Genomic DNA, 26,033 nt, shown 5'->3' on the forward strand with positions numbered 1-26,033 from the left:
TCTCATACCTTTGTTACTCATTACAATTGGATTTGACCTCCAGGGGTAGAGCCTCCTTTGGTTCCACGGTACTCAGAAGTATATTCTCATGAGCCACCCGAGAAAAAGGTGCTAGGGACACTGTCCCATATGTAAGAATGAAGGTGAGATAGGACTACAGAACATAAAGAAGTTATGTACTTATCGTAACATTCCATGTTTGTAGTCCATCTTGCCCTTCATTCTTACGAACCCACCCACCTACCCCCATCCTGAAGGATCTGGAGACAGGATAGTGTTACCTTTGCTAGGGTGGAGACCTTTCATTGTTCTTTCTGGATAACCTTTTCTATCTATCTGATAGTTAGCAGCAAACAAGATCTGGGGTTTCTTAGTAGTGCACTATGGGATACTTACTTTGCCACGTGCCAACTAAGAGACTTTGAGCTTTGAAATCGTCTGAGCCCATATGTAAGAATGAAGGATGAGATGGACTACAAACATGGAATGCTATGGTAAATACATGACTTCTTTTTCTACAGTATTATTTTAAAGCATTTTCCTGTGATTTTTGAACTCTGTAATGTCATTGTGTTGAAGTAATAAGATTTGTTTTGCGTTTTTATTATTTATTACTAAATCTTTTTAAACCTTTCTGCTGTGGCTGTTTTGTGTAGAGATAATTTAAGCCCCAGAGTTCTTGCATGTATTTGGTGATACTGTACAAAGCCACTACAATAGTCTTGCTGTTCATCACATTTACTAATTGATTAATAATAATAATGCACAGTAAAATTGGACACCCTTTGGTAAGGACATTATTAGTAGCTGATAAATAGTGGTTGGTGGCAATGGATTACTACCTTATAGCCTGGGCAGAAAGAGGGGTATAGCTGGAGAACCTGCCCAAGCCTTCCCCAGGCGCTCCTGTGTATTTGTATATAACACTTATCTTAAAGTGTGTGTGTGTCAGTTACTTGGTCAGGGACACGAAGCACTGGTTGGACAGAGAGGGTGCTGGATGTTTTAGCTTGACCGCTAGGCTGAGATCTGTACCTTATAGCTGTGCCAGTGTGGAGTCTTATTGGGGATCTGGAGAGAAAGGGAGAAAACAGCCACAGACTGAGTGTGATCTCTGGTGCTTTAAGGGAAATTGTACTTTATTGTGTGTGTACTTGTTATCCTCCCAATGTGCACGCCCCTCACTGGTGCAAGTGGTGAGGATTGAGGCATTTTGATTACTGGGCCAGTGCACAGGCGTCACAATCCCCCTTTGGTAAAAATTCCATTCCCACTAATTACCACATCGACGGGAGCCCACTGAACGCGTTATAAGAGATCTGGGTATGCAGGTTGACGGCAACCTCTTCTTCGACCACCACATTTCCACTGTGCTCAGAAAGTTCTACTGTGTGGCACATCTCACTACCAAGGGTTTTGAATCCAGGAAGAAAGAGGTCATCATTTCTTTCTACTCTTCATTAATTAGGCCAGTCGTGGAGTATAATGCCTTATTTGGCATGTACCTCACTAGACACCTGCAACAGCTGGAGAGGCCACAGAAGTACCTCATGAAGAGGATCCTAGGCATTAAACACATGGCCTATAAGGACAGACTCAAAACACTCCAGCTATACTCTGTCTCATGTCGCCTACGTAGAGGTGATCTCTGTTTGACTTACAAAGCCATGTCTGACCCAGCTTTGTTACAAATGCTACATCTAAAGAAATCCCAATCCCTCCGCACCACACGCTCCAGAGACCTCAACCTCATTACCACAATCAACAGAACATGCTGGAGGGACAGGTTCCTCACCCAGAGACTACCCATGCTCTGGAATAGACTTCCCATACATGTCAAGCAGAGCACATTGCTGTCCCTCTTCAAGAGAAATCTTGATGAGTGGATGGAAATAGAAAGTTCACCCTGGGGATCACTCCAGTGGCTCTACTTGATAGAAGCACTGGAAACTAATGTCGGGTGGCACGATGCCAGGGCACTTCTATGGGCTTGGCTTGTAAAGGCTCCAGGGCCATTAGCCTAGTACACACCTATGAACCTAGGAATTGCTCTAGTGAAAATCCTAATGCCTCTCAATCCACATCTCCCCTTTTCTCCATCGGTCTTCACTCGATCTATAAAGTAGAGTTGTGTACGATCATACCATAATTATTTTTCACTGTTGCAGTATTCTTTACTACTCCTGGGATATCCTGCTGAGAATAGCTGACTGTCCAGCCAGCATAACAAAGCCTTTCCATCTTACAGGCACCATACATCAGACGTATGTCATACGTGCAAAGCATAAGGTACATATGTGACATTTTGTCAGCTAATCTCAGAACTGAAGTGCTGCAGAAAAACTTGAGCAACCCCAGAGGAAGGGAGTAATTTGTATATCCAGGAAGGATAAAGGGGATAAAAGACAAAGGAAAACAATAGAAAATAACAAGGTATGAGGGACAGAGTACTGCATCAGTGAGAAATGGGACATCCACTGCTACAGGAAGATCTTACTCTGATGTACTTTGTCCTGGCTTATCACTGTTGCAGTATTTACTCCAGGGACAGTACCACTGTAGCTACTGTGAAGTAGAAGAGTAAGCCACAAACTCACAATGGATGGCTCTGATAGAACACCCCTGGCCCTAGAAACGACATCCATCTTGTAATGTTTGAGAGTGAACAGAAAACCAAGTAGAAGCTTCCAAGATAGAGCTTGTATCTAAACCCTTGAAAAAAAAACCCAGAAGAGGTCACTGCCCTGATAGAATGAGCACAAACAGAAGAAGAAAGCTAATTGCCATGAAGAGAATAGCAAAAAGAAATGGCCTTGGAAAGCCAGGAGGAGATGGGTTGCTTAGAAAACTCTAAACCTAGTTTCCTGGTGTGAAAGGAAACAAAAAGTTGCTGAGATTTCCTGATAGGTTTTGTCTTATCCAAGTAATATCTGAGCTATCTTTGTAAATGCAGAGTTTGAAGAACCCTCTCAATAGGATTTTATGGAGAAGGGAAAAAATAAGGAAGATGAATAGACTAATTCAGGGGCAAATCATTTGCCACCTTGGATATGAAAGAAGGGTTGGTATGAAGAGACACCCTGTCCATGTCTTCTTCTTTTGGCTGTTCCCATTAGGGGTCGCAACAACAGATAATTTGTTTCCATTTCTTCCTGTCCTCTGCATCAAGCTATCACACGAATCACCTGCATGTCCTCTCTCACCACGTCCATAAACCTTATCTTAGGCTTTCTTCTTTTTCTCTTACCTGGCAACTCCATCCTTAGCATCCTTTTCCCAATATACCCAGCATCCCTCCTCAGCACATGTCAAAACCAACGCAATCCCACCTGTCTGGCGCCGTCTCCAAACCATCCAAATTGACCTGACCCTCTAGTATACTGATTCCTAATCCTGTCCATCCTCGTCACACCCAATGTAAATGTTAACGTTAACTCTGCCACCTCCAGCTCTGGCTCCTGGCTTTTTGTCTGTTTCTGAGCTATGTATGTAAATCCAAAGTTTGAAGAACCCACTCAGTAGGATAGGGAAAAATAAGGAAGATGAATGGGACTGATTCAGGTGTAAATCATTTGCCACCTTGGATATGAAAGAAGGGTTGGTATGAAGAGGCACCCTGTCCGTGTTTTTAAAAAAAAAAAAAAAAAAAAAGTGGAACCTCATAGGGCTTGCAGTTCAGAGACCCTCTTGGCCAAAGGAAGATACCAGCAGTATAGTCTCCCAAGAACAGTGTTCCAGGGAAGAAGAAACTGCAGACTCAAAAGGGGACCGGGTCAGTTTCTCAAGAACAAAGCTAAAGTTCCAAGAAAGAGTAACCAGCTTTCTTGGAGGCCAAATATGAAGGGCGCCTTATAAAGTTTACTTGAAAACTAGAAGCCAAATGTGGATTCAAAGGTAGACAAGCAGAAATGGCTGACAAATGAACTCAGATGAATATGCCAAACCAGAATTGAGCAACTCACACAAATGACGGAGGACTGTAGGAACCCTACCAGAAAACGGGTTCAGGTAATGCTTGAGACACTGAAGAGAAAATCTCTTCCATTTGGTCATGTTTGATTTTCTAGTAGGTTTCTGGGCTTCTGCAAAACCCAAAGCACATCCCCAGAAAATTGGTGCCTAAAAGGAATCAAAACCATATCACCCAAAGTGTCAATTGAAGGGTGGACAAATGAGGATGAATAAGGGAACCCTTTTCCTTGGTTGAGAAGATCCATCCTGTGAGAACTTGATTGCCCCTGGCCAGATGAAATAGAATGGGTTGGTAGAAGAAGAAGAGGGTGATAGGCATATAGAAACATTCCCTTCCAAGATAGACATGGCATCCACTTTCCAAGTCAGAGGATTTGACACTCTGGAACAGAATTTGGGAAGTTGTCTTTTCAGAAAGGAGACAAAATAACCGAGAAGTACCCCACCAATGTAAAATCCAGAAACACTTCCCCGCGAAGGATCTATTCATAAGGATTTGTCCTGGGCCTGCTTAGTCTGCCACCAGATTGTGTACTAAGGGACTATAGACCACCTGAAGAACCAAATGATGGCAGACTGCAAAATCCCAAGCCTGAAGAGCCAACCTGCAAAGAAGTAAATATTTTGTGACCCCTTGCTTGTTGATGCATCACGTTACTGTGGTATTGTCTCTAAAAAAAACTTTAGAGGGCCTAGAACCCAAGTGGAGTAAAATCCTGGAGGACTAGAAGTAGAGCCCTCATCTCCTTGATGTTGACATGGTCTGTCAGTTGTTGCTGGGACCAAAGATCTTGAGCTTGTAGAGGTTGTAGGTGGAGATTCCTCAACTATGATCGGAAGCATCAATGTGCAACTTCTGAGTAGGGAGAGGAACCTGAAAAGGTAGACCTGGATTCAGGCAAATCTGGCGAATCCACCAGAACAGCTGAAGCTTGAGACAAGGCAAGAAAGGAACCAGATATTCCAGAAGGTGGCAGTGCAGGAGCCAGACAGTTTAGAGGTACCAGTGACATTTCCTCATGTAGCTTTTGGCAAAGGGAACCATGCGAATAGTGGATGCCATGACCCCAGAGCTCATTGAAATTCCCTTACAGGAAGGACTGGCAGAGGAAGAAGAGACTGAAAATAAGCAGTCAAAGTAAAGATCTTGGGAGGCGGGAGACAAACCAGCATTGGGATGGTTTGAATCCTGCAACCCAGAAACATTTTGTCCTGAGAGGGAATCAACACAGACTTCTTGAGATTGAGTGTGAACCCCACACTGTGCAGAAGGAGCATAGTGAAATGTAGATGTTGAAGCAGGAGCTGCTGAGGGGATTTGAATCAAAAGGTCATCCAAATAAGAGAATATTTGAATTCTGTGAAGTCTGCAGAAGGCTACCACAAGTGCTAGACATTTGGTAAAGACCTTCAGAGCTGCAGAAAGATCAAAAGACGAAGCAGAGAACTGTTAATGAGAGAAGAATAGAGAAGCATAAATATTTCTTGAAGAGGGCTGAATGAGAATGTGAAGGTAAGCATCCAAGTTCAGGGATACCAGAAAGGCTTGAGGACACAACAGTGGGGAAAACTGAAAATACATCCTGAAAGAAGAAACTTTGAGAAAGGTGTTGAGAAAAGGCAGGTCTGGAATGGGCCTCCATAATACCTCCTTCCTGTTAAACAGATACATCCTGGAATAACCTGTTCCCTGTTGAGGGAAGGGACAGGTTGGATGGCTCTCTAAATGACCAGATCCTGGAGAACCCAAGAAAAATGTGGGAGCCGACATGGATGAGGCTACGGAAGGCCTGAAAATGGAGGAAGGGACTTTAAAGCCATAAAAAAAAATTGGATAATGAAAAGTACCCAAGCATCTGTGGTTATCTGTTGCAAGACAGGAAGAGTTAAACTAAGGGACAGGGGAATCTGGCTAAGGGGTAGGAGCATCTGAATGTGAAATAGAAGAAGATTGATTAGAGAAAGAAGTCTTTTAACTTTTGGCACCCAGAGAAGGCTTGTCTAGAAAAACTGTCCTAGATGCCCTCTTGTCCCTAGAAGGCTGCTTAGGCAGCCTGCAAACAAAAGAAGGCTTAGAAGGATAATTTCTCTGAAACTTGGGAACAGTAGAGATAAAGATTTGTTTCAAATCATGCATAACTTTACATGTATCCTGCAGGGTCTCAAATCAGTCACAGCAGTGCCAAAGAGTTTCTGGTTGTCTTAGTGAGAATCCAGTAAGTGGAACTTGATGTCTTCAGGGAGAACTTGGAGGCGTAATCAAGAATGTCTCTTATAAAGAAATCAAATGCAGCTGCCCTGGAGGAGGCATCATCATCATCATCATCAGTATCATAGCTACATTTAATAGAAAAACAATGCACCTGAGGAGCAGAACTCAAAAGGGAAATGGCAGAAGACTTGGCCGCTGAGTCAGGCAAGTCAGCCAGAATGCGCACACCAAGTTGGTAGAGAAGAGCCAGGACATCCCTAGTCATACGAGTCTGGTAATTACCAGACCTGAATGCTAAGGTAGCAGAGATGTGCACATTGCCATGGCTGTCCTTAGAAGGTAGAAAGCTTAAAAACGCCAGCAATTTGTATGGTTTATCACCGGCTACAGAAATAGCAGGATCAGAGGGAAGGAGTTTTATATTAAAAACTGTTGAGCCTCAGGAACTTAATAGAATCTGTCAGGTTTATTAGTGGTAGGAGGTTGAGAATCAGGGGGCCTGAGAAATTGCAGTGAAAGTATAGGGTAGCCAGCACTGGAGGGACTGCAGAAGGCCAAGGAGAATCTGTTTGCAAGAGTTTATAATATCTTTTTTTGAACATCAGAACCCTGGGAGCAGTCCCAGTTAACATTCCATTATATGAACCACCATATCCCCAAAGGTCAGTTCCTACATAGGAGAGTCAGGAGAATGGGAATCCTCTCCCTCAGACACCAGGGCAAGGGGAGAAGTGAATCTGAGGAGTAAGCCAAGGACTTCTTACCAGAGTCTGACTCTTCATCAGAGGAATCAGAGTCCCTAGGGTGTTTGGAAGAAGTGGAAGACCAAGGAACAGAAGCAAGAACAGATAATCCTTGTAGGGTTGTAAGAGTCATAAGAGCACTGAAAAGCCTTCAAGTAAAATCCTGTCATTCTTTCTGTGGATCCTTAGCCACAGAGGCCACAAGCTTAGTTTTCTGCTTCTTTTTTAAAGGAGCATCAGCTTTAACAAATTTAGGAGGTGCAGACCCCTGGCTAGATTCAAGAGAGGGTACCAGGTACCTGTTCTTTAACAGATATTTGGGAAATCCCCCTAGGCTTCTTCAAAATAATCAACTATGGTTTCCCCTTCACATCTGCACCAGATAATGGCACATTTTCAGACATGTGGGTCAAAAGCTCCATGTTGGCCTCCAGCTGGGTCACAGCAGATGGAGCTGACAATGACATCAAATGGTCCACAGGTGCTTCATCCAACCTGATGGAGACATCCAGTAGAGGCTGGGTGGCATGAGAATCTGTTTGGCTTTCTTTTCAAGTGGTGGCTGAACATTGAGGCGAGTGAATTCTGCCATGGTATCCTGAGCCAAAAGCTTCAATCGCTGGTTCTCCAAGTAAATGGAAAGAGATGACAGGCTACTGTGGAGTGTCTTGGGAACAAACCCTTTGGCAAATCTCACACTGCATATAGTTGTAGGTAGCACCCAAAGAAAAAAAGGCACTGTTCATCTTTATGGGAAATTTGCCTCCCACACTCCTGGATGATATATAAAATAAGGTAATAGATAAAATAAGGGAAGAGACCCCAATGAACACTTATTTGTACAAGGCTCAGTAGTGGAACAGAGTCTGTGATTGGTTTCCTGACTGACAGAATTTAAATGCAACATCCGGACTGACAGCAGAGTTGTTCTTCTGGGGCACTTCAGTTAAGATTAGGCCTTGCATGTAGGACATACAGTGCCCAGAAGATGTAAAGGCTTTGGTATGCTGGCTGGATCTTTGGCTATCCTTGGCAGGATATCCCAGAAGTAGAGAGTACTGCAACAGTGATAAGGAAGGATATCTAGAAATGCCTCAGAATTTGCTTGGAGAGCAGTTTTGGTTGGGGGATAAAGGTGCAAGGCCTGTGAAACACTACAGGCAGCCCAAACTGCACATAAATGTCAAAGAACTCTTAGTTGTGATCTGTGCATTAAAACCTATTTATCTATTGTCCCCTTGGCCTCTTCAGGCAATTACAGGCGAACCTATGGTGGTATGCTACATAAGCAGGGGGTGTTGGGTCATACCCAATGTGCAGGCTGACTGTGATGGCTTGGGAGGTAGCTCTTTAGCACTCTTTAACCCTTCAAACTTCTTGCTTTCTGTCAGAGCAAGATATAGTGGCAGATAAGCTCAGCAAGACCAGGACAGATGCTCATGAATGGATACTGAGTGAGAGGATTTTCCATGAATTGATCCAGTTCTGGGGAACACTTCAAGTAAATGTTTGTTTCTGGATCTGTTATGAGAAGGTATTCTAGGTTACACCTCCAGGCTGTGCCTGAAGACATCAAGGCCAGATTATTGGATTCTCCCTTAGACAGCTGAGCAAATTATGTTCGATGGCTCCTCGCCACTGAATAAATGAGCCTATGGCTCCATGACAAGCAAGCCTGGAAGACCGATACATTTTCATTCTTGTGATCAGAAATGTTACTTTTATGCATTTACACACTTACCATTGATACATGGGATAATTCTAAAGATGCAAAGGTCATTGTATTGACTCTCTCTTTGCCGAGGCAACATTTGTTCTCCATTCTTAGGAAGTTGGCTAAGGACAATTACCACAAGGTTCCTCACAGACTGGTCCTACTCACACAATTTCAAAAGGGGAGTCTGATACACACCAATCTCAAAACAACTAACTGCCCAGAGGATTCAGTTTTGATGCCTGTTAGACACCTCTTTCACGAGATCATGCAGCGTGTACTAAAGGAAGCAAGAAAGCCTGTTAGAATATCTTAGTGTCAAATGGAAAAGGTTTTCTAGTTGATGCCTAGCCAATAACAAGGGTCTCATCAGGGATTATGTACCACTAGTTCCGAAATATTTTTGAGTTACTTTTCTCTGGTGTGTCTTATTCCCCTGTCAAGGTACATTTTGCTGCCATTTCAGCATGTCTTCCCACTGATCCTTCCCCTTCTTTGTTTTTGGCAAAACGGTTTCTGAAGGGGATTTACATGGCATCTTAACATTGTGCTGGAAAAGTTGACTTTCTCCATTTGAACCAACAAATCAGGCGGATTTAAGGTTTATTACATGAAAGACTGTACTACCTGTTGCTGTGACAGCTACAAGAATAGTGTCAGAGTTGCAAGCTTTCATGATGAGTGAACTTACCTGTCCTTCTGTAGAGATAGGGTTATATTAAGAATGAATCCCTAATGTATGCCCATAGTTGTTTGAGAGTTTATTTTGAAATTAAGCCATCAATCTCCTAGGTTTTTTTCTCCAGATCCAGAGAACCAAGGAGAATGAATTGTACATGCTGTGGATGTGCATAGGCACCTCCGGTACTGTATTGACAGAACTCAGAACTAAATCCTTTAGAAAAGCAGATCAGCTGTTTATTTCTTACAAGGGGCAAAGGGACAGTCTGTGTCAAAACAGACTATTCCATGGTGGTGGTCCTCAGCTATTGCCTTTTCTTATGACCACTATGATAAACATGTTCTAGGCAGTATCAAGACGCACACTGCTAGAGCCTTGGCATCCATTATGGCATATTGGAAAAGTATTGCTTCTAGAAGCATTCTAGAGGCAACAGCTTGGTCCTCTGTACATACTTTTACAAAGTATTGCAAACTGGATTCCTTTTTCATGTCTAGGACTAGCTTTTCTAGAACTATCCTCCAGGGGCTCCTGGATCTAAAGGAGACTAGACTGCATGTGCATGCATACACAGTTTCGGTGCATACTCTCTAACCTTCCTCTTCCCAGGTTGGATAAGCTTTGGTAATCAACCCGTGTAGCCAGTAGGCTAATTCAGCAGTGAGAATGATGAACATATAACAGTTATGTAAGTTGCCCTTACAGTAGAGGTCCAAATTCCTCACTTTTCCAGTAGCCACATCCCTCCATCCCCCTACTTTTGTATATAGTTAGTTGTTGGGATATAACGTTTTGTTATTGTTTAGCTTTCAGAGGTTCAGATTGAGTATGTTCTTCTCTCTGTTAGGGCAAGATAGCCCCAAAGTTGTCTTCACTATGACTGCTGATTGGCCAGGCCTTGGACGGTAATCAGCAGTAAAAGTGAAGGTGTTTGAAGGTGAGACAGCTTTATGAAGATGGTCTGCTGTTGTGTCCTAGGAAAAGGCTACTGCTGCAGTGAGGAATTTGAGCATCTGTTATGGTTAATGCAACTTGCACCACTGTGGATGTTCTTCGTTTTCCATTGCTGCAGTCCTTACTATTGGGTATAGTCCGCATCCAGTCGGCCCGAATACCAGAGTATAAGGCTGACGTCGGTCAGGGCGCATTAGTCTGACGTCAGTACGTCAGGGTACTAATGCGCATGACCGGCGTCATATCCTCAGTCTTTTTTGCCGCGTGGTCCGATGCAGAAGCAGTTTTGCGAGTGCAGGTTGGCGTTCTGAAATATTTCCGAAACCGGAGTTTCAGACCGAATCAGAGTTGGCTAAGTACCCCGTTGGGGAACATTTTGGTTTTTTCTTGCCTCAGTATTTAACCGGATGTCAGAAAAAGTGAATAACTGTATTTCTTGTGGGAAACAAATACCTCATAGGGATTACCATACATTGTGTATACCTTGTTTAGGGCCTGAGCACGACGTTGTTGGTTGCCGCTCTTGTGCTAGGTTTAACAAACGCACTATTAAGAGGAGGTTAGACTGTGCCAGATTAGTGTTTGGGAAGCGTTGCAATTATAAAATGCCGTCGGATGCTCCGACGCCCGCTTCGACCAAGAAGCGCAAGGACAAAACAGCGAAGCCTAGGGTTGATGAACCGGCAGTCCCGGACGTCGGTTCTTTAGGAGGCTCAGTGGAGCCAGAGGTTTTGCCAGGAGTTTCTATGGAGTCTCAGGCAGAAACTTTACTGTTACAGGATGTACCCTCTCAGGAGGCAGGCCAGGCTGGGGGGCTTCTCAGGTAACTATTCTTCCCTCTCTTCCCAAAGTAGTTAGAGCCTCTCCTTCTGTTGCCAAAACTTCTTTTAGAGGTAGGCCAAGTTCAGCTTCAGTAGGGGCTTCTCCTAGCATTTCGGGTTCTGTACCTAGGAAACATATGCTTAAAATGGCAGAAGATTTGATTACTATGATTAGAGGTTCTATGGGCCCTCCTGATAAGAGGCCTAGGGTGGAACCAGAGTTTGACAGTTTTGAACAGGGTTCAGGGGCTTCTGAGTCTTCTGCGGAAGATTTGCAGGAGTATCCTCATTATTCTGATTCTGATGTGGATGATGCCACTCCTTCGGCTTCTCCTCCTGAGGATTTTTCATTTTCAGAGACTCTGCATTCCATGAGGGAGCACTTTAAATGGGAAGGCCAGGATTACTCTGATTCCAGGAAGAGGCTTAGGGAATTCTTGTTTTACCCCAGCATAGGCCCTTAGCTATACCTCCTGTGTTGAATGTGGTGGAAGATGTTTTGCAGAGGCTTCCCTGAACCCTGATTCTTTGCCTCCTGCTCCTGTTAAACCTGATAGGTACTATAGGGTGCCCGAAGCTCATAAGTATTTGTTTAAGAGTCCTAGGGCGGACCCAGAAACTGTTTCTCAGGGGCCTAAAGGTGTTAAGGCCTCTGTGGTTAAAAATCCTGTTCCCACTGACAAAGAGGCAAGGGCGTTGGATAGGTGGGGTAAGAAAGTGTATACTTCTTCCACTCTAGCCATGAGGCGTTGAATTGTCAGTTTCACATGCTGAAATATCAAAATTATCTCCTTTCACAATTGAAATCTAAGGTGGATGCTTTGGCGGAAGGTATTGATTGTAAAGAATTGCTGGATTTAGTTTATGTGTCTGAACAAGTGGGCAAGCATTCTTTGCAATGTGGTTTTGATGCTGTGCAGGCCTCCTCGAGGGTGGCTGCCACTAGTTCTGTTCTTCGCAGGCATGCCTGGTTGAGGATCAAAATTTGGCTGAGCATGTTAAGACAAGGATTTTGGATGCTCCTTTACAGTCTGATGTGTTGTTTGGTTCACCTGTGGAAGCAGTTTTAAAGAAAATGGAGGACAAAGCTAAGTCTATGCAAACTGTTAAAGATTTTTTGCAGGTACAGCCACCGAAGTTTAGTAGAAATTGGCCTGCTAAGGGGTGGACATATCCTGCTTATGATTCCCAGTCTAGGGGTAGGTCTAGACGTGGTAGGGGCAGGGCTCAAGGTTCTTTTAGGACTAGAACAGGGAGTTCACCTGCTCAGACTTCTGGTGAGGGCAGGGGTCAGTCCTTTCGTAAACAGACCCAATGACCTGCCTTTTCAGCTGCCAGTAGATTCTCGTCTGGCAGCTCCTTTGGGAGGACGACTGTCTCTTTTCAAAGAAAATTGGGATTTCATTACTCAAGACAGATGGGTGTTGGACATCATTCACCACGGTTACAGATTTTATTTCCATACAATGCCCCCTTTCAAAGGCATGCCAGACGTTCCTCCTCCACAAAGAAAAGAGGCTCACAAGCAAGTTTCTCAGTTACTCCAAATGGGGCCATTCAGCCAGTCCCTGTATCAGAAAGGGGCCTAGGATTTTATTCTCGCCTGTTCCTAGTACCAAAGAAGGGGAACACGTGGAGACCGATTTTGGATTTATCTCTCCTCAACACTTATCTGGACATTCCCAAGTTCAAGATGTTGACGTTACAACAGCTTTTACCCCTGCTGGGCAAAGATCACTGGATGGTAACTTTAGATCTCAAGGAAGCTTACCTTCATGTGCCTATCAGGCTAAGTTACAGGAAGTATCTGCGGTTTCGAGCTGGAGATTCTCATTATCAGTTCTCTGCATTGCCCTTTGGCTTATCTACTGCGCCCAGAGTATTCACAAAGGTTCTGGCTCCAGTGATAGCTTACTTCGCTACAAGGAATTCAAATCTATCCTTATTTAGACGACTGCCTGATTCTGGCTCAAGAAAAGGAAGACCTTCTACAGCATCTGGAATATGTTATAGCAGTGCTAAGATGCCTGGGGTATTCTGTGAACGAAATAAAGTCCAGTCTAGTACCCTCTCAAGACATGTGCTTTCTGGGTGTGAGACTGAATACAGCAGCCCAGATGGCCTTTTAACCCCGGACAAACAAAAGAGTCTATCACTTTACTTCCATCAACTATCTCATCAGTCCGTGCTGACTGCAAAGACAGTCCTTCAAGCATTAGGGTTCATGGCATCTTGTATTCTGGTGCTTCCCAATGCCAAACTGCATATGAGGAAGTTACAATGGTATCTCAAAATGTATGGACACAGCACTGCCAGGATTTAGACACTGTCATTCAAATAATACCTTGCCTTCAAAGAGAATTTTTGTGGTGGGCTCAGGAATGTCACCTAAACAAGGGACTCTCTGTGACCCGGCCAGAGGCGAGTCAGATTTTAACGACAGATGCCTCGGACATTGCTTGGGAGCTCATCTAAATGGAAAGTGGATACAAGACAAGTGGCCTGCCAGACTACAGCATCTACATATCAACATGAAGGAGATGTTAGCAGTCCAGTTTGCATTAATGGCTTTCAAGGAGTTACTTCTTCCAGGGCAGGTGTTGATTCTAACAGACAACACAACTGTCATGTGGTACATCAACAAGCAAGGGGGAACACATTCTTATCCTCTATGCAGGCAAGCAATGATTTTATGGGAGACTGCGCTAAGCTTGCAACTAACTCTTCAGGCAAGGTTTCTGCCAGGAGCACAGAACTCCTTAGCAGATGTGTTAAGCAGACAAATCATGGATCCCCACGAGTGGAAACTGGATCTTCATGTATTTCAGAAATTGACAGTGTCATGGGGAACTCCAGACATAGATCTGTTCGCTTCTCCACTAAACCACCAGCTGCCAAAGTATTGCACAAAGGGGTTTCGTCACACAGCTTGGAAAGTGGATGCTCTGTCTTTCAGTTGGAAAAACCTTCATGTGTATGCCTTTCCACCTCTGCCTCTTCTTCCAAAGGTACTATTAAAGGTCAGACAAGACAGGCCAAGGATGATTTTGATAGCTCCAGATTGGCCTCGGCAACACTGGTACCCACTACTACGGAGTCTGGTAAAGAAGCCTCCATGGCCTTTACCTCTGATTCCTCATCTGTTATCTCAGAAGGACGGTCATCTGCTCAATGTCAAGCTTCACTCTCTTCATCTAACAGCCTGGCATATTCTGTGTTGAAACACAGCAGGTCTCAACTTCCTCAACAAGTTTTAAATGTGATTATGGAAGCTAGAAGACCTAGTACAAGGAGAGTGTACGCAGAAAAATGGAAGAGATTTTTATTTTGGAGTACAGCAAAGAATTTGGAGATTTCTGAACCTAATTTGAGTGTGGCTCTTCAATATCTTACTGAGTTATTGGACAAAGGTTTGTCCTTCTCTTCCATTAAGATTCATGCTGCGGCAATTTCAGCTCACTATGATTGTGACCCACCTTTGTTTTCGCATCCTTTGTTCAAGCAGTTTCTTAGAGGGGCAAAGAATATAAGACCCCCACGTAGAGCTCCTACTCCTGCTTGGGATCTCAATTTTGTGTTGGAAAAACTTACTCTACAACCTTTTGAGCCTGCAGCTACTGCTGAATTGAAATACTTGTCGTGGAAGACTGCTTTTCTGTTGGCTATTACTTCTGCAAGAAGGGTGTCTGAGTTGCAGGCCCTTATGGCAGTCGAGCCCTTTTTGATTTTCCATAAGGATAGGGTATCATTACGTACTAATCCTTCCTTTATGCCTAAGGTGGTTTCTAGTGTGGCTTTAAACCAAACTATTCATTTGCCTACTTTTTATGCAGACCCCCAAAATAAAGGGGAAAAGATTTTGCATACTTTAGATGTACACAGGCAATTGCGTTATTACTTAAGCAGGACTAAGGATTTTAGGCAGTCTCAGCAGTTGTTTGTTTCTTTTGCTTTGAGTTCAAGAGGGCAAGCCTGTGTCAAAACAAACTATTTCTAGGTGGATTGGCTTTTGCATTGCATTTTGTTATTCCCATCATGGCAAGGAGATTCCAGCTGGGATTAGGCCTCATTCCACTAGGGCTACTGCCACTTCAACAGCATTTCTACGGGGTGGCAACTAAGGATATTTTGGAAGCAGCTACTTGGAGTTCAGTGCATACTTTCTCTAAGCATTATCACCTTCCTATCTACTCTAAGTCTAGGGCTGGTTTTGCCACAGCTGTTTTGCAAGGCATGTTGTCAGCTCCTGCTTCTTTCTGATTTGCCAGCCTCCCTTACCTCTGCTTTGGGATTCTACCCAATAGTAAGGACTGCAGCAATGGAAACGAAGAACATAGTACAGTTTTGTACCTACCATAAATGTAGATGTTCGAGGATTCCATTGCTGCAGTCCAATTTACCCTCCCTCCTTCCCCTCTGTGTTTAGGGGTGGTTGTGTAGGTGAGTTTACATGCTTATATTTTTGTATGCATTGTTCATGTTTTGGTGCAGGTATTTTGGGCCTTGTCTTTTTAGGGTCTTCTGACATCTGGGGCAAGAAAAGACTGAGGATATGACGCCGGTCATGCGCATTAGTACCCTGACGTACTGACGTCAGACTAATGCGCCCTGACCGACGTCAGCCTTATACTCTGGTATTCGGGCCGACTGGATGCGGACTATACCCAATAGTAAGGACTGCAGCAATGGAATCCTCGAACATCTACATTTATGGTAGGTACAAAACTGTACTTTTCCCAAGATTGCCTACCCTAGAGAGTATTACTATTAGAAAAAAATAAGCTACTGTTTAGTCACGTTTCATAGATTGGAGTTCAAGTAGATGTTTACTCGTAATGCATATCCTGGATAATTTTTTGGGGATGGCAGTAGAAAAATTCATTTAATCATGTTTTTTGTATGAATGGAAACAGGGTTAAGTGGGCCTGTGTTTTACTAAGTGGCAACTCATTCTGTGTAACCTTTGTATTTTTTTTTCATAGCTTCTGCACCTCATGACTTTTTTTTTTAATTATCCTCTAACTCTAGATTGTAATTGTATAATAGTGAGTTTCCTTTGATCTATGGAGATTTATTGCAAGTTGAAATCTTTAATTCTTGCTGGATGTTGGTTATTCATTATTTTTTTAAACCTATTTTTTTTGTTTCAGTCTTATTTATATTGATGCTGTGGTGCTGGTCAGCATTATCTGTAGTGTTTTTGAGTTCGGGGGACACGAGCTTTGTCTCCACTGGCACAGAGGGCTAAAGTCCTAACTGCAGCTGCAGTGACCAAAGGTCAACTGGTGTCTCAGCAAATGGGCAGAGCTGGCTTGGATGTAGAGGAGTAAAGTGACCATGCCTGCTCACCTCTTTCATTAGGGAGGGGTGAGGTGCATGTGCGGACCAGAAAATTTGCTAATTACTTTGAAAAAGGCTGATAACCAGTGCCAGGAGCTGGTGGTTGTGATGGGCTTGTGTCTCTCAGTAATAAGTGACATTCCTGCAGTTCCATCCAGAAGAATGCACAAGAGTTAGGGCTATAAATTAAAAGCTTCTCCCAGTGGATGTTGACACCTTTGATTCACTCAGCCCTCACCCTTAGGAAAATGGCCTGCTAAGGATCTCACATGAGGATAGATGAGTGGGTCATTTGAGCAGATGAGAAGGGAGGCTTTGGTCAGTTGGAAGAGTAGACCACGCATCCATAATTTTGGGTGCACATGTTTCCACTTTCAGGCGGTATGTGGAAAAAGAGGGATTGAGATTGTTAGTTTTGTAGATGTTAAAATGCATTGTGTATTTTTGTTTTTCAGCTGCAAAATGAAAGCAGAAAATGGCCATAGTTTGTTTTATTTGTCTTACTGCTGGCATCTCTGTAGTTATTTTCTTGTTTTATACATGTTTGAGGTTTTGCAGTACAGTACAACATTTTGTAGACTGTTTTCTTTTTAGAGCAGTGAAATGTTTCAGAACTAGTTTCATTTCCATTTAAGAGTCTTACACACTGAGTAAACACCAGAAACTGGAGCCATCGTGTGTGTCTGTCTGGACATGAGGAATGTAACCGTTATCACTATCGGACATCTCTTGTTCCTGCAGTTTGGTTCTTGGCTGTTTTGCCTTCTGGGAAGAGTTTGCAAGTCGTCCTTGTGTCTGTGTGGTTTTTTTTTCCAGGTTCTCTGGTTTCGTCCTATATGCCAAAGATGTGTGCTATTGGTAAACTGATGATTCTGTAAATTGTTCATAAGTATAGTTGTGCATATATCCTGTAATGGATTGGTGCCCCATCAAGGATACATTTGTTTGTCTTTTGACCACTGAGGTGCAAGGATAGGCTCCAATTCTCCAGTGACTCCCCCCTCCATAATGAATTAAGCAGGTTATTACAGAATGAATTGATAAATGAATGAGTGAATGAATATGGGATGCTGGCACTACAGTGATCTACAGTTGGAGTATATAATTGTTGTGACCTAAGCTCATATTTTAAAACTGTAAATTAATCTTAAGTGTAAGATCAGGAGTAAATGGCTTAGTAAAACAATATTTACTCTAGTAGTCCTTATAGCAACTTGTCCTATATTAATTAGTTTTTGAACCTGTGAAAGAAGCACCATTGAGAATGGAAAGGATTGATGGGGTAAATGTTCAGCTTGATTGTTTGAGATCTTGCCATTTGAGTATACTGATGACACTAATAGTGCTTTTAATCCCCTGATGACTTGTGTTTACTGTTTCCATGAGTGTTAGAGCTGTCAAGTTTACAGTGATGTTTAAGGCTATTATCCTCAAATGTTCATTTTGTGCAACAGCATAAGCTATTTAATTTTCTTTGTTTAGACATCAGTGATATGTAAAGCAGCTGTTCATGCTGGAGTAATTGCGGATGAGTCTGGAGGGCAGATCACTGTAATAAAGAGTAAAGTTCTTGGTCGATACAATGTTGTAAGAGCTAATGGTATTACTTCAAAGGAGTAAGTATGTCAGCATCTTGAAATATCCTTGTGATGTATCCGCCCAGTATAGAAACATTAAATGTTTTTTCATTAGTCTAGTATTGATGTTCAAAATCTGTATGTTGCTACTTCATAGAGGAACTGGGAATGTCAGCTTTACAGCATTAGTTTTTTAATTTATTGCTAAATGTATAATGTTATGTTGTCCTAGCTCGCCTTCATTCTTTACTGGTTGGGTTCGGAACCAATTTTCTGTTCCAACTCTTCCTTTTACAAAAGCTAGAGGTCTTCCACTGGCTCTTGGCTGTATCCCTATCCCATCATGACCTGGGAGAGCTCCTCAGATCTTGTTTGCCACTAACAAGAACGTGTGTTCTCCATTTTGGCTCTGGCTAAGTTTACCTTTTTTATTCTAATAGTTAGAAATTATGTTTTTTCTAAAGTTAATAATATTTACCTTAGTTCTAAATTAGTGTGTTCGTTTTGTGCTATTTGTTGTGATTGCCCGTTTTTTTCTTCTTTAGGCCATTTTATCTCTTCCCCTATACCTTTCGCATTCTATTCCTTTCAAATAGGCTTGTTTAAGTTAGAGAGCCTAGAAAAGTGGTGTGTGTGTGCGTGTGTGTGTGCGTGCGTGTGTGTGTGTGTGTGTGTGTGTGTGTGTGTGTGTGTGTGTGTGTGTGTGTGTGTGTGTGTGTGTGTGTGTGCGTGCGTGCGTGCGTGTGTGTGTGTGTGTGTGTGTGTAGACACATTATATATATATATAGTTACATATTAGTTTAAATTGTAGAGGATAAGCTCGTTTTTTCAAAAAAGAGAGCTTCTGTTGGTCCCTTTTAGAGGGGCTAGAAAGTTTCATATACATATATTGGTATTAATTGTAAATCTTAAGCTAGTTTTCAGTTAGAAAGCTCCTGTTGGTCCATTTAAGTTAGAGGGCCCTCTCACTTTTCTTTTCTTTCTCTTAACAGGCAGATTGGTTTGTTTTTAAGGACTGTCTTCAATTTGCTAGTTAAAGTTTTTCTGCTTAGGCATTTGTTTAGAAAAAAAAAAGCTCTTGTCTTTAGTATCAGCAGTGATTTTTTTTGTTGTATCTAAACTTTGATTACACAATGTCTAAGGATCCTAGAGAATCTAAATCTTTGGGTTTTAAAAAGTGTACAAAATGTGATCAAAAATGTCTCTAACTGATGGTCACACAGTTTGTGTCTACTGTCTTAGTGCAGTCCGTCTGCAGGAATCTTGTAGCATTTGCTGTGCATTCAGTAGCAGAGTATTGCTGGAAAGGAAAGATAAATTGATATTAAGAGGGCTATTGAAGTCTCCTTTTACAGAAGCACTTGAAGAGGGTCAGATTACTTCCAGTTTGTCAAATGCCCCACCTTCAAGATCAGAGAAGTTGGGAAAAAGATCTTCCACTCGGTCTGAACCGACCAAAAAAAATGACAAAAGTCATCTTTGGTTCCGTAGACCATTGTAACTGAAAAATCTTCCTCTTCGGCTCCTGCTGCATTTTCAGAGCTGATGGAGTTTCAGATAGGTAGATGGTCCCCGGAATTGGAACCGGTCTCCCCAACTCTCAGATCTCTCTTGCTCAATGGGTCAGATCTCCTACTCCCTCCTCTCGGTTATCCAGAAGCCTCTCCGATGATGATGTGGATTGTGTGGTGCAGTGACTCTTGAGGACACTGGCGTTGGCCAAACCTTTGTTGACTCCAACCCAGAGGGCTTCGGAGCCGATCAGGACCATCTCCCCTCCATCGATTCCTCCTTTGATCCAAACCCGGATCTCGGAGCCAGAGTTTCTGGAGCTGATTGTAGTGGAACCGTCTGACCCGAGTCCTGCATCAGGATCTTCGGGGCTGACTATGGCTCTGACCTCCTTGGTTCTGTCTGAACTTGAGGGATCTGGGAGCCTACACTGTCCGGTCAGGTCCAGTGAGGGGAGTCTGATCGGACAGTTGTCCTCAGCACGGGTGAGCTCAGCTCCTACATCTGCCTTGGAGCCCAACCCTCTTGGATCCAGAAATGCCTTCCAGTTCTTCAGAGCCGGGAGTGTCCTCAGATCGTGGGTAAGGAGCTTTCGAGGTGATGAGGAGAGTGTTGTCACCTCTGACAGCTCCAATACAAAGTACAGGCATTCTTCCCCCAAAGGCGCCAGTGTCTGTCTCGGCACCATCTCATCCACGCAGACATGGAGACCCAAAGTCTCAGGATGCCCCATCAGGTGAAGCTCTCTCTTCCAAAACCTCTCTGCGATACCCTTCTGAAGAGGTCCCTCGAAAGAGATTATGCAAGAGGAAGCATTTAGGCTCACCAGAGGAGTCCATCCCTTCGGATACAGACCTCAATGAGTCAGAAGGGTCCTCATGGTCACCCTCTGATGATGTCTCCTTTGCGGACATCCTAGAAATCCTAAAGCAGAGAGGTGGCTGGAAGTCCATCAACCCTTCTCAGGAGGAGTCGGTTTACCTGGAGGCTTTCAGGTTTCACTCTTCCACCACTTGGGGTGTCTCTGCCTTTCGACAAACTCTTGAATGTAGTTCGTTGAAGGACATGGGAGTCTCCATATTCGGTGGAACCTGTTCCTCGGAGGCTAAATAAGTTTATTACAGCACCTTCAGATAAGGAATTTCTCACAAAAGGTGTCCCAGTAGATGCTATGATGGTGGTGGTGGCGGCCACCAAAAAGGAACTTTCAGAGACTTTGTTTGTCCAGCCACCGAACAAGAAGCCTGATACGATGGACAGATACAAGAAGTGCATGTTTTCTTCAGCGACATTTGCACTCACATCACTAAATTATCTGACTCATTTCACTAGGTTGCAGAGAGATCTCCTGAAGGAGCTAGGAGATTCTCTACAAGGTTCATTAGCTGCAGGGGTTTCAGACAAGGTTTCCTCTCAGCTCTCCAACTTAAACTCTGTGGTTAACTCCTCCATGAGGCTTATTTTGTATGCAGCAGATGGAGCGAGCAGGGCAGCGGCTTCAGGAATTTCCCTGAGGAGAACCTCCTTCAATGGCTCCTCTCTCTTCGGGCCAAAAGTTAAGGACACACATCAGGTGCAAACAAGAAGGAAAGACTTTGTCTGCCGTAGGAGTCTGTTTTTCACTACCTTCAAGACCTTACCCCAAAGGTCAAAAGGGATGAAAGATGAGGTTCTGAAAATCTGAGAGAGCTTTTCTGGACGCACATGGTGACATTTTCCCCAGGGATAGAGGGGGAAACGGTAATGGGGATGCCGTCCACGTGGCAGAGGGGGTCCGCAAAAGCAGGGTGACAAGGATTCATTCCATGGTAGGCCTTTTCATCACTTTTGAAGGGAGGCCCACCTGTCCATCTTTGGAGGCAGTCCGGGGTCGCTTATCTTTGTACCCAGAAGCCTGACTAGAAATAAAAGACAAATGGGTACAAGCCATCATATACAGAGGTTACTCTATATCATTTTCCTTGCCTGTCCCAAACATAAAAAACATCCCGGATGTTCCACTCAGTCAAAGGGAACAGGCAACGGTAGAAATTCAAAACTTGCTAGACAAGAGTCATCCAAGCAGTCCCCGCAGACCAAATAGGATCCAGAACTTACTCAAGGTTCTTTTTAGTTCTGAAGAAAATGGGACTAGAGACCAATACTGGATCTCAGCAGATTAAACAAATCAGTAAGGAAAATAAAGTTCCGGATGGTAACACTGCAGTCAGTATTCCCCTTTATGGAAAAAGACGATTGGATGTGCTGTATGAACCTCCAAGATGTGTACTACCACATAAAAATGGACAGGCCATCCAGGAGTCATCTGCGCTTCCAGCTGGGAGCCAGTCACTACCAGTTTCGAGCTCTGCCCTTTGGTCTCACTACAGCCCCCCCCCCCCAGAGTGTTCACCAAGTGTATGGCAGTGGTCACGGCTCACTTGAGATGTCTAGGATTCTGAGTGTTTCCGCATCTAGATGACTAGCTCCTGACCACCACCACCAAGCTTCTACTACAAAAAGCGAGAGACACCACTTTACAACTCTGTTCTCACATAGGAATCACGATAAATTCCGAAAAAATTTGCCTTGTTGCCATCTCAACATATTTTTATAGGAACAGATCTGGACACGACAGAGATGATGGCAAAACTTCCTCCAAAATTAGTTTTAGTTCTACGGCATCAGGTCTCAAATCTTCTTTCCAAGAAAAGAGTGCAAGCGAGAACAGTTCTGAAAGTCTTGGGAACCGTGGCAGGAGCGATAAAGCTTAGTTCCATTAGTGCACATGCACATGGGAATCCTGCAGTGGTTTCTCTTCACTCAGTGGTTGTTGCAGGAACTACCCACATCTCACTAATTTCTGATAATGGACTCCTGCAAAACGGGCCCTCGCTGGTGGCTTCATTCCACTCGCATGACATCAGGTTGTCCCTTTGTCCTCCCACAGCCTATAGCCACGGTGACCAAGGGCACCTCCCAGATAGGGTAGGGAGGCATTATCTATGCAGGACAGTCCAAGGCACTTGGCATGAACATGAGGCCCATCTGCTATCAGTATCCTAGAGATCAGAGTGGTGCTCTTAGTGCTGCAAGCACTTCAGGACTCTCTTCCGCTGGGGACTATTGCACTTCAGACGGACATGTCAGTTGAATGGTACATAAGCAAGGAGGAACCAGATCTTACCCTCTTTGTCGAGAGGCCCTAAGAGTATGGCAGTGGGTGACCACCTCCCATCGCTTTCTGATAGCAATGCACATCCCGGGGAAATCCAGTGTGATAGCAGACAAAACTCATCAGAGCTATTCTAATGTCTCACGAGTGGTCCCTTAAACAAGAAGTATCGGAGATGATTTTCCACAAATGGGGGCCAGCCTTGTTACAATCTTTTTGCCACATCCATGAATGCCAAATGCAGCATCTATTTTGCCCTAATTCCCCCCCTGGGGGAGTCGCCAAGGGATGCACTTGTACATGATTGACCCTCAGGTCTCCTGTATGCCGTCCCTCTTTTTCCCTTGATACCCAAACTTCTTCAGAAAGCCAACTCATTGGGAAGCAGTATGATTCTCTTTGCCCAATACTGGTCTCATCAAATTTGGTTCCCCTTCCTGTGCCCTCATCTCCAGGAGGAGCCGTGGGTTCTGGACCCAGTTCCACATCTTCTGACTTGTGCGTCGGGGATGCTTCACCCCTCTGTTCAGACCCTCAAATTGACAGCTTGGCTGCTCCGATTTCAAATATAGCCAGGCTCCCCGACCTTTCTCCTGCTGTCAAGCATATCTTGATCTCTTCTCATAAGACTTCAGCGAGAAAACTTTATATGAGCAAATGGAAAAAATTTTCTTCCTGGGCATTACATAATCACATTGATCCATTTTCTGTGCCTTTGGGCTTTGTTTTTGAATTTCTAATGGAACTCTTTAATGAAGGTGCAGCTGCAGCTACCATTCAAGTCCAGTTAGCAGCGATATCAAATTTTCATATAAGCGATTTAGCTCCAAGTCTCCTAGACTATGCAAAGCCTTCCTGAAAGGAACTGTTTTGCCAAGACCATCCATTAAGACCCCTTTACCACCATGGGACCTGAACTTTGTCTTATCCTTTTTGATTTGTGCCCCCTTTGAACCAGCAACATCCTGTGATCTAAAGTTTTTGACATGGAAGACATTTGTTTTGATCGCCATCACTTCTGCAAGAAGGGTTTCAGCTGCAAGCATTATTGATTAAGCTCCCTTATGTGCTTTTTCTCAGAGACGGAGTATCCCTCCTAATGAATCCATCCTTACTACCAAAAGTATATTCACAGTCTAATGTAAATCAGTCCATAGAACTGCTAGTGTTCTTCCCCAACTATGACAACAAGGCAGAATATATACTACACCAGCTTAGATGTACACAGACAATTGCGTTTCTACTTGCATAGGACAAAGGGCTTCAGAAAATCTGACCAATTGTTTGTTTCATTTTCAAAAGCAAAGAAAGGTGCTCATGTAATTAAAATCACACTTTCAAAATGGCTGTCAGATTGTATTACCTTTATATACAAATCTAACAACAAAGATCTTCTCTGTAAAGTCAAGGGTCACTCTATGAGAGCCATAGCAGCTTCTTCTTCCTTTAGTGCTAGACTACCAATTGATACCATTTGTGCTGCTGCAACATGGGCAAGCCCTCATACCTTTATCACTCATTACAAAGTGGATGTTACCTCCAGGAACAATGCGTCCTTTGGGTCCACTGTTCTAAAGAGTATTCTCCCATGAGCTGCCCAAGAGATATGGTGCTAGGGACGTTGTCCCAACCAGTAAAGAATGAAGGCGAGATGGGACAACATAACATAAAGATGTTATGTACTCACCATAGTGTTCCATGTTTGTTGTCCATCTTACCTTCATTCTTTCATCCCACTCTCCTTCCCACAGCCTTTGGCTTCTGGAGGACAGAACGGTCACATTTTGTTATATAATGTTCTCTGACATTTTTCTTTGTGCGATAGTGTCAGTCTGTTGGGAAACTGTAGATGTTATGTTGTCCCTATCTCGCCTTCATTCTTGCTGGTTGGCTTCGGAGTCGATCCACTGCTCTGACTCGGCCATATACTATAGCTCGAGAGCTTTTACTGGCTTGAGGCTAGCCCCTATCCCAACATGCCTAGCAGGAGTTATCCATATCTCGCTTGCAGCGTTGAGATTGCGATTTAATGGCTCAGGCCAAGTGCTTTTTCTTTTTGACTAAGTTACAACAATTTTGCTAAATATTTTGTTAAATCGTTGTTAGATGCTTAGAGTTAGAGAGTTTCTTTATAGGTTAGTGTTAGTTCTAACCTTCCGTTGCTGTTTGTTGTTGTGGCCGTCATTTTACTTTAGGCCTACCTTTTCCTTGAGAACCCGTTTAACTTAGAGGGTTCCCCTTCCCTTCAGCCCCGTTTTTAGTTAAAGGGCTTTCCCCTCATTTCCTTTGTTTCTAGGAGCAGCCGTTTAAGTTAGAGGCTCTCCTCGTTGGGGGAGTCTGCCATTTTAGCTTAGAGGCTCTCTCCCCCTTCACTACTTCCTTTCAAAAAAAAAAAAAGTTTCTTTGTTGTTTGTAGTTGTTAGTTTATTGCCTTTTAACTTTATTGTTATTACAGCTTTGGTTCTTAGTCAGACTTTATTACTATTAACTATGTCTAAGGATTCCACTAAAGAGACAAAACCTTTAGGTTTAAAGAACTGTGACTCGTGCTGACAAAAGATGTCCCTTACGGATGGGCATACGAGCTGTGTATATTGCTTAAGGACCGTACACCTGCAGGACTCGTGCTCTATATGCCATGCTTTCAGTTCTCGGGTCCTACAGGAGAGAAAAAATAAACTGATTTTGCGAGGCTTATTAAAGGTCCCCTTTGATGCTTCTACGGAGGGGACTCAGCCAACAAGTCATGATTGCTCTCCAGGTTAGTGAAAGCGGATAAGGTACACATACTAAACCTAGAGTACTTGATAATAGTTTTCACTCTTACTCACAAACACTGGCTAATGTACAATGTATGTACTGTACCTTTGTACTATGTATGTATTCTACCTATGTTCCAAATTTCAACTGTACACTACAAATCTATTAATTACATTTATTTTTAATTTAATATTTTCTTGTTTGTTTTCTCCACTGTAATTGTTGATGTGCTGCATACCACTGTAAAAACATGTCTGTTGTAATTTGTGTGTATACTGATCATGTCTAAATATCTAAATGTATCTGTAATTTTTCTATGTGGTGCTTTTCTCCCCGGGCTTCTGCTGAAAAAGGGCCTTTTCGGCTCAGACACCCCCGGTTAACAAATGTAAAATAAATAAACAAAAAAAACAGGACAAGTCCACTAAACCATCATCCTCGTCGGCTTCGATATCGGAGTCATCCAAAGGAAAAGAAAATCTTCAGCATTCTCGGATCCGAGTGTTGTCTCTGACAAGGTTCTTTCTCCGGTGGCTCCATCAGTAGTCTCTGAGCCAGTCAGGACTCACAAGAGAACCAGGTCTTTCTTTCT

The 26,033-nt window shown here is 43.4% G+C and overlaps 1 protein-coding gene across 1 annotated transcript in view; it reads left to right on the forward strand.

Moving 5' to 3' along the window:
* Positions 1-26,033, forward strand: part of LOC122814351 (discoidin, CUB and LCCL domain-containing protein 1-like) — a 1,191,124-nt gene that overhangs the window by 510,752 nt on the left and 654,339 nt on the right. The window contains exon 6 of the mRNA XM_044086940.1: positions 17,921-18,054. Within this exon, the coding sequence (XP_043942875.1) occupies positions 17,921-18,054 (134 nt within the window). The remainder of the gene's footprint in view (positions 1-17,920; positions 18,055-26,033) is intronic.

This window comes from Protopterus annectens, chromosome 1.part1 (assembly GCF_019279795.1).
Source record: "Protopterus annectens isolate FY-2018-M chromosome 1.part1, PAN1.0, whole genome shotgun sequence".
NCBI lineage: Eukaryota > Metazoa > Chordata > Ceratodontiformes > Protopteridae > Protopterus > Protopterus annectens.